This window comes from Adiantum capillus-veneris, chromosome 8, assembly GCF_014529385.1.
Source record: "Adiantum capillus-veneris isolate H3 chromosome 8, ASM1452938v2, whole genome shotgun sequence".
Taxonomy (NCBI): Eukaryota; Viridiplantae; Streptophyta; class Polypodiopsida; order Polypodiales; family Pteridaceae; genus Adiantum; species Adiantum capillus-veneris.
Genome location: NC_140938.1, coordinates 90,528,708 through 90,537,090, shown reverse-complemented (window position 1 = coordinate 90,537,090; position 8,383 = coordinate 90,528,708). Strand labels below are relative to the sequence as shown.

Below are 8,383 nucleotides of genomic sequence, written 5' to 3'. Positions count from 1 at the left end.
ATCAAAGGACTATTATGTACATCGTGCTCACTTTGTATAACAAACCTTTTACCTTCTTTTCAAAATTCTAGTGAATTTTGTTGGTAGCTCTCTTTCAAAGAAGGTCCTAATCCCCAAAACCATTCCCCTTCCCAAAATCAAGTTCGCACGATCCATATTTATAATTTGGAAGTCATGTCTTTATATCCTTGTATCTCAACTTCCAAATTGGATACCAAAGTATCCCATGTCTTCTTTTCATCATGCATCATGGAGACAAAAAGTACTGGTGGGTACTTGGTTGTTGAGAAAGTTTTAATTTCTTGACAAGAGCATAGTTTACAAAGTTATCTATGGCAGCATCCCTATCATAACCCTAACCCTTTTTCCATTAACAGACCCATGCATTTTCTGTTAAAGTTTAGGCATCTAAAGTGAACTGCCCAATGTGATCCCATTATTTAGTTTGGCTTTTACAGTATTTATTTTACTTATTTGTCAAAGTCTTGCGTAGACTGAGGGTTCTATATAAGCAACCCTTTGCCTCCTTTGTATACACATTCACTTATTCACTGCCAAGGTTGATTGGTTCACGAGACTCTCTCTCTCGTGCTCACTCCCCTTGGTCTACGCTTTCGCATCGTCAATTTTGACATGGTATCCGAGCATTAGGCTTGAAGCCCTTCACGTGGAGAAGTAGTCCAGAGAAACAGCAGAAGCAACATTTTAAGACGCTGCCCCCCAAAGCCCACCTCCCTCCCTTGCCGGCAAAGACTATCTCTGTCGTCGGCGCTTCCTATCCCTACGGCATCTCAAAACGCAACCCAACCAGGCAGCACCACTCCCTTCCCTGCTAGCGTTTTGAGACGTTTTGCCCAGCTTTGCCCGGCAGTGACTCCCCTTTCCTGCATTTTGAAACGCACCGGCACCTCCCCTCCCTAGCTTCCTAGCATTTTAAAACACCGCAATAGAACAAGCTCCCCCTTGGTGGCCCTGTGTTTTGAAACGCCCTGCACAACAGCAGGAGCAAGGAAAACGCCCCTTCTCCCCCTACTATCTTGCGTTTTGAGACGCTCAACCAGTAACAATTTGGAACCCCCCCCCCCCCCCCCCCCCCCCCCCCCCCCCCCCCCCCCCCCGCCCCCCCCCCACTCACCAGCGTTTTGAAACGAAGTAAGCTACAAGGTGAATGTTCCTTCGGTTGCAGTGAGGGAGCCGGTTTGGCCTTAGTGGGTTTCTAGGGCAAGCTTTTGGAGAAGTTTAAAGGAGAGTCTTATCACACGGCTTGGAGGAGTGCAGAGGGCTAGGCTCTGAGTAGCCAGGGACTTGCGTGCGGTTTCGAGTTCCAAAGAGGGACAACAGAGGATGTGGAGCAGCTTGGAAGAGGGGACAAAAATTGGAGACCTTCCGGCTTGGTTCGTGCGGCCAAATGTGGAGCGAGAAGGTTCCTGGAGTTCCAGATCTTGCAACTTCACCATGGCCTCGCCTTGCTCAAGCGCCAGCGACAAATTGAACGGGAAGAACTACGCTCATTGGAATTTCATTATACGACTTTGGTTCTCACGGAAAGGGTTATGGATGTTGTCAATGGCTTGGAGCCTCGTCCCACACGGGATTCCCACAACAGGTACACCCGCCTTCAAGATGACGAATACCTCAAATCGTGCGTCGATTGGGATGCGGCTAATGCAAAGGCAATGTCGGCCATTGCGGAGTCTCTTACAAAGGACCTTCCTCCAGCTATTCAGACCTTGAAGATTGCCAACGAAATGTGGTTCAAGCTCGTAGGTATGTTTGATCGGGATTCTATGATGCGAGCAGTCACCCTTCTTGGACAGTTGTTTGCCATCCACTTTCCCCGAGGAAGTTCCACGCAATCATTTGCTATGAAGACTAAAGTTATTCATGATCAACTATCAGCTATGAAGAGTGCACTGACAAGTACCCAATTAACTGCTTTGGTTCTCACGAAGTTGCCTCAAGAGTATGAAACAGTGGCTAAGACACTACGGCTACAAGTCACAAAGGAAAAGTTGGAATTTTACGATTTCAGCTCTTTTCTCATTGAGGAGGAAGCCGTGTTGGTAACTCAAGGAAAAAATCAGATTTTTGAGACAGTGGAAGCACATGGTGAAGCACTTACTGCTTCGAATTCCAGAAAGTGGACAAAGTACCGTTGTTACAAATGTGGAAAGCGAGGTCATTTGGCCAAGGATTGCAAATCCAAAGGCAAAGACAAAGATTCTACAAAGGACAAAGGTAAAAGCAAGCAACAGGAGGAAAGCAGTGATAGTAACTCAAGGAAAGAAAAAAAGGAGGCTACTGGTGTGGTGGTGACTACACTGGCACAAACTACGCCTTCTAGTCACATGAAAATCGGTGTCACCACTAGCTTCAGACAAAGAGAGGCTTGTGAGTGGCAGAGAGGGGCAACCACATGCTCCCTATAATTAATTTGGACCCTTGTGTTGGAGTTCAAGTTATTGGTATTCGGACCCATAGGTCGGAGTTCAATGCACATGCATTTGGTAGGGAACCAACCAGACATCTAAAACACTATGGATGGGCTAGCCAATTCATTGTTGTTGGTCAGATTATGGACAGGATGTGTTCCAGCAGTTCATTATCTTGGAGTTTTATATTTTGGACGTGATGTGTTCACAGTTCACGAATGGGGATTATTGGACGTAGTATGGTCTACAGTTCAAAGTTTCTACAAAGGCATTTGCTACTCAAGATGGCATTACTTTCAGGTACAAAGTTGTGGAGAGCAACACCGTGGTGTATCCAGTATCCCCGTCGGTGCTGGGGTGTCCATGGTAGCTTCTTCATCGACTTGGTCTCACTATTGATGTCCACTATGAGTTGTAGAGAGGGTGTAGGTTTAGGCATCTCAAGTGAACTACCCAATGTGATCCCATTATTTAGTTTGGCTTTTAGGTATTTATTTTACTTATTTATCTAAGTCTTAGGTAGGGCAATTTACTAAGGGTGCTATATAAGCAACCCCTTACCTCCATTGTATACACATTCAGTTATTCATTGCCAAGGTTGATTGGTTCAGGAGACTCACTCTCTCTCTCTCTCTCTCTCTCTCTCTCTCTCTCTCCCTCTCTCCTTCCTTCCTTGGTCTCTACGCTTCCGCATCGTCGACTTTCACATTTTCACCAACTCATGTGGACCAAAACTTAATTTTCACATGCTAGTTGACAAGTAACAATAATGCTCTTTGTCCTCATGCAGCACTTCTATAAATTTTTATTTTTCATTACCATTTATTGGACGTGTAGACCACATGAATTTGCCTATCTTCATGACTTGTCATCACTTTTACCCTTTTCATCATCTTTTTGCCTTTTGTTCTTTGGATAGTTCCATTGAGAATGATAGGATGACAAACAAGTGAAGCATAAGTTTTCTTTGCAAAGTCCTCTTGGTTTAGCCTACGTCCTATTGTAACCCTCTTTTTAAAGAGTGATTTATCCTCTTTATTAAATGGAAATTTCCTTTTCCCTTTTAGAAAAGGCCGTGATACCCCTATATCTCTGGACTTGGGCTCAAGCTGCGTGGGATTAAAAGCTGTCAAGCGAGTATAATCTTGATAAATTTGTGCAAATTGAATTGTTTCCTCCAAAGTTTTATGTGCACTTCTTTTTACCTAATTGTTTCCTCCAAAGTTTTATGTGTACTTCTTTTTACCTCTCGCTTGAAGTGTCTATATAATCTCTATATAAACCCTCTTGTTTTGTGAAAGTCTGGTCTATTTCCTAAAGTCTGAGGTTTATTTCTCTATATTATAGAATGTAAGTAAGTAAAAGCCTACCCAATTACATAGCTTTATCCCATCCTCCCAGTTTCTTTCAGATTCATTTTCAAGGAGAAATTCTTTCACAAAATAATTCTCAAATTGAGCCCGATTCCCTAGAATCTTTCCTAGTGCCTTGAAATTCATCCACCATTTGTAAGCTTTTGGCCCTAATGATAGACTAGCCTCAAATGGTTGGTACTCAAGTAGGGTGTTTTTCAACCTATGAAAGTCTGTCATTTGCAAAAAAGTACTGAGCATCTTTGTTTCTATCCTGTTCTTCACCATTAAGTTGAGGTTTCATATCTTTGAATTTAAGGTTTTCTCTAAGTCTCGACTGCATATCAAGAGAAGGTAAACAATGTCTCTGTACATGATTCCAGCATCCCTAGAGGTTTGGATAATGTGGCACAAAAAATTGTCACCGATTGCTTTCCCTTCTGTATGTACTCAAATCAATTTAGTCATTTGATTTTTGAAAAGTCATTTCGATGCTTTCTACCCTATGTACTATCAATTCATGCTACTCACGGGATGGCACATCCCACTCTTCCCCTATGTCCTCAATCCCATACATATTTTGGTCTTGATTGGTGTCAATTTCATGACTTTGTTTTGGTCCTTTTCAATTTTGTAAGTTTTAAAAGCAAACCTCCCTTAGAACTCTGAAGAAGGCTCCGATGGAGTGTTGATGCGAGCACAATTTTCCGCCGAGGTAATTGACCTTTTTTAGTTTCATCTCTTTTCGGCACACCTCTCTTATTTGGCTGGGTTTGATGCCCAACTTTGTCGCAGCCAAATGTACTTCTACCACTTATTATTGTTTGGTGTGTGAAGCCTTTTAAACAGGGGCTTATAGAAGCACATGTTTGACCAAAAAAAAACTTGGAGAAGCTTCAACAAGCAGAGGCTTCATACAGTGATGAGCTCAATATCGAGCTATATAGCTCTTGATGAGCTTAACAAAGTTTGGACCCAATGAGCTGTGCAGTCAGCTGAACACAGCTTGGGTGGCTTGACATGATGCAGGGAGCAGAACTACGCAAGGGAGAAGGTGACGAGGGCATTCATAAGCAACGAGTGTACAACAAGAGCGCGCGCGAGAGAGAACAGACCTGGCTCTGATTCCAGTAAAACGTGCAACAAGCCAAACTAGCTACAGTACGTCCAAAGCCCAACACCCACACCCCTTTCATGGGCTACATGATGGACATCCCCCTCCAACCTGGCCAAATCTTTGAAGGGTAGTCCGCTGCACACAAGCTAAAACTCCCTCGAAATATGTCCTCCCTCAATTGTTTCGTAACCCCTATGGCATTCTAGAAAGATCTAGTTCACAATAAATGAAAGAGATCACACTTGTAATCTTGTCATCACTAATAACTAAAAATTGTGGGCTCTGCAGAAAAGGTCAATATTTAAGAAATCCATCTTTTGGGTCTGCAAAATCTTACATTGGGAAGTTCTTCACAAGTTGAAAAAAAAGAAAACCTAGTATTGACTTTGTTTATTAGCAAAGAGAACTTGTAACCAGTGCAAAACGTGAGAGGACAATCCAGAGCGCAGAAAAAAAGACCAAGCAAGCAAAAAAACGCTACACACCTTCTATTCCTCAAAATAGTATCTCTATGCATGCAGTCCACAAGGCTTCATGTGCTACTTTTTGATTGGAGAACCCCCTATGAACATGGGCACAAAAAAACACGGCATAGCCCCTTTAAGGAAGGGCACGTCAATAAATTAGCATCACTCTTTTCTCACATTATGCCATTCATGTGGAACTTTGTAAATCTGACGATAGCAGTTGCCCATACTGACTATAACAATAAAAATACACGACCAAAGATGCCTTTTAACACCTAAAACATTGGCTTGCCCAATACCCACTTATTAAAGCAGGAAATGAAAAATCAGTAGTTTTTTAGCTGCATCAGAAAAAACAAATTTAACAAGAACTTATTTCTTAAACAACACTTTCTCCAAACCTATTCTTTAGATGCATTAATCAATCCTACAATCAGAACCAGTGAGCATCATCACCAACGACGAACAAAGAGATGCACACCCTTAAATCTGCCACAAATGCGCATAGATGTCCAATTTGGAGAGCATGGAAAGGATCTCCAACTAGGCAACAGGCACAGATGTATACCAAGGACAAGCTATTTGGACTCTTGTACCATTCCATGCTAGATTAGCTTCTTAGGCATCATCTGCAGTGGTTTGGATGCCACCAGTCAAGCATATTCTCTGCATGATTGCACATAAATCCAACAACTCAAAACAATTCCGAGCGGAAATGTTCGACACCTTTGATCTGCTTTTCATAAATACCTGTGCGTCAACTTATGCTTCGTCCAGTTGCTGCTCCTGGAAGAACAAGGGCACAGATCATACACATGCATCACCATAGACCATAGTACGCATGACATGCAGGCAGTTCCACATGGAGCAAGGACCTGTATGCATAACAAAAGCCTACAAAAGTTCTCTGAAGAGCGCACACCTGCATGTCAGAAGTCCAGAGAGTAAGATTGTCACGTAGAAGCTGCATTATCAGAGTACTATCCTTGTAAGACTCCTCCCCAAGTGTGTCTAGTTCCGCAATTGCTTCATCAAAAGCCTACAATCCGAGAAAAATTGAACATGGCATCTCCAATACCAAAAGATTGAACACAAACACCTTATGCACAATGTCCACGAAATCACACAGAAGCATAATTGGACTTGCCTGTTTCGCCATTGTGCAGGCCCGATCAGGTGAATTAAGAATTTCGTAGTAAAACACTGAAAAGTTCAACGCAAGTCCCAAACGAATGGGGTGCGTTGGAGGAAGTTCTGCAGCAGCAATATCCTGACACAAAACCCAACAGCAGATGATCCCCCATAAAGTCAAATTGAGCTAAGTTTATGCAAGTCATGCTGGAAAGGAGCACTAGTGGATTGATGCAAAGAGATTGGTGGATCAATGAGGCACAAATTTCCTTCCTACAAATCCAGACTCAAAGGCGAGTAGCTCAAACTACCTGTGCAGATTTGTAAGCCATCAGGGTGTTTTCAGCAGCTTCTTTCCTCTCTGCACCCGTCTTGAACTCTGCAAGATATCGATGATAGTCACCCTTCATCTTAAGATAGAAGACCTTCGATTCGCTGGCATTTGCAGTCGGAATCAGATGGCTATCCAGCAGGGAAAGAATGTTTTCACATATCTTGGAAAGCTCAGCTTCTATCTTAGACCGATACTCTTTAATGCAAGCAACATGCTCTTCATTGCCCTTAGCTTCTTCTTTCTGCTCAATGGAGGACACTATTCTCCAAGATGCTCTGCGTGCACCGATCACATTCTTGTAAGCCACAGAAAGAAGGTTACGCTCCTCCACTGATAGTTCCTCTCCACCGGCATTCTTTGCTACTGTTTCCATGTACTCCACCATCTCATCATACCGCTCAGCCTGCTCAGCTAGCTTTGCCATGTACACATTGTACTCCCGTGACACTTCCGCCATTACTGCAGGAAAAAGATACTAAGATAGGATCGATCAGCAAATGAAAAACTCCAGATTGTAAATAAATTAAAAAAAGTAAAACCCTATCACATCCACATATCATAGAAAGGGAAAGCCCTTCCTCCTTCCCAAGGGGGGAAAAATAAGAGTGTATCTGCTACACAATTCTATGTGCTTGTGAGTGCACCGACAGACATGCACCAAAACAAGCAAAATCAATTTAACTATTTGCACATGTAGCTTGGTTCTTTGTTTGCAATAACGCTAGAATCGTGTAAAGCCTACATGATTGTAACTTCCCCACAAACATAGAAACAAACTGCATGCAATTGCAGAGCTGATCTTGCTTGCTGAAGCGATATTTCGCCAAGAGGGCTTCACGAAATCTACCCACTTGCTTAAACAAGCCATATTTCGTTCGATCAGGAAAAAAATCTTCGTCAGGAACGAGCTGACTTGATGCAGAGATTGCCGTACCTTACTGTAACGTAGAGATTCTTCCCGATTCTGCTATGGCGTGGTCTGCTGCAGGACAAAACAAGATGGAGGGGCTGCTTCGTTGAGCTGCTTGGATTGTGACGAAGAAGAATTGAGCCGTGCAGTTGAAGCTCGATGGGCTTCTCCTGTAGAAAACAACTCATGCAATATACACTTGGGCGGCCAAATACCAACTGCCAGTACAACTTTGGCTCAAAGCCGTAATAGGGCACCCGTAGTGTATAGCCATAGTCCCTACCCCTAGGCGACGCCCGGCTTCTAAGGATGAGTTCATACGGGCCAACGGTCGAGTGCAGGCATCCTCTGTGGCACACACTTAATGGAGACCTTCTTTCTGCAGAAACCAAAATTTGGGCAAACCACCCCTTCGAAGAACTCTACTTATGGTCCTTTATGAGTGCATCCAAGCGTGTAGAACACGAGCCAGCCATGCAATCACTAAGTTATCCATCAATGTTGAAAATGGTTTGCACCTTCACAATAAACCTAACACCTCCATCTTGTGTGAATATGAGGAGCGAAGGCAATAAGAATTGATTGAATGTATCGTCATGCTTATCTTAACCCACCTAACGTTAAGTTATCCATCAATGGT

The 8,383-nt window shown here is 43.1% G+C and overlaps 1 protein-coding gene across 1 annotated transcript; it reads right to left on the bottom strand.

The window, feature by feature from the left end:
* Positions 1 to 5,758: 5,758 nt before the first annotated feature.
* LOC147452547 (14-3-3-like protein) lies at positions 5,759 to 7,968 on the bottom strand. The gene is made up of 6 exons (XM_086518195.1): positions 7,768 to 7,968; positions 6,811 to 7,292; positions 6,516 to 6,638; positions 6,291 to 6,407; positions 6,119 to 6,154; positions 5,759 to 6,034 (listed from the first exon to the last, which is right to left on the bottom strand). Exons 2-5 carry the CDS (start codon positions 7,288 to 7,290, stop codon positions 6,131 to 6,133), a joined length of 744 nt encoding a protein of 247 aa, XP_086374321.1. The 5' UTR covers positions 7,291 to 7,292; positions 7,768 to 7,968; the 3' UTR covers positions 5,759 to 6,034; positions 6,119 to 6,130.
* Between the last annotated feature and the right edge of the window lie 415 nt (positions 7,969 to 8,383).

Bases quoted from the DNA above. Each gene is read 5' to 3' on its own strand.
- LOC147452547 (XM_086518195.1), bottom strand. From the start codon at position 7,290: ATGGCGGAAGTGTCACGGGAGTACAATGTGTACATGGCAAAGCTAGCT. The intron at 6,639-6,810 runs GTAGTTTGAGCT...GTTTTGTGTCAG, and splicing joins TGGCTTACAAATCTGCACAG to GATATTGCTGCTGCAGAACT. The intron at 6,155-6,290 runs GTGTGCGCTCTT...TTGTTCTTCCAG, and splicing joins TCTGGACTTCTGACATGCAG to GAGCAGCAACTGGACGAAGC.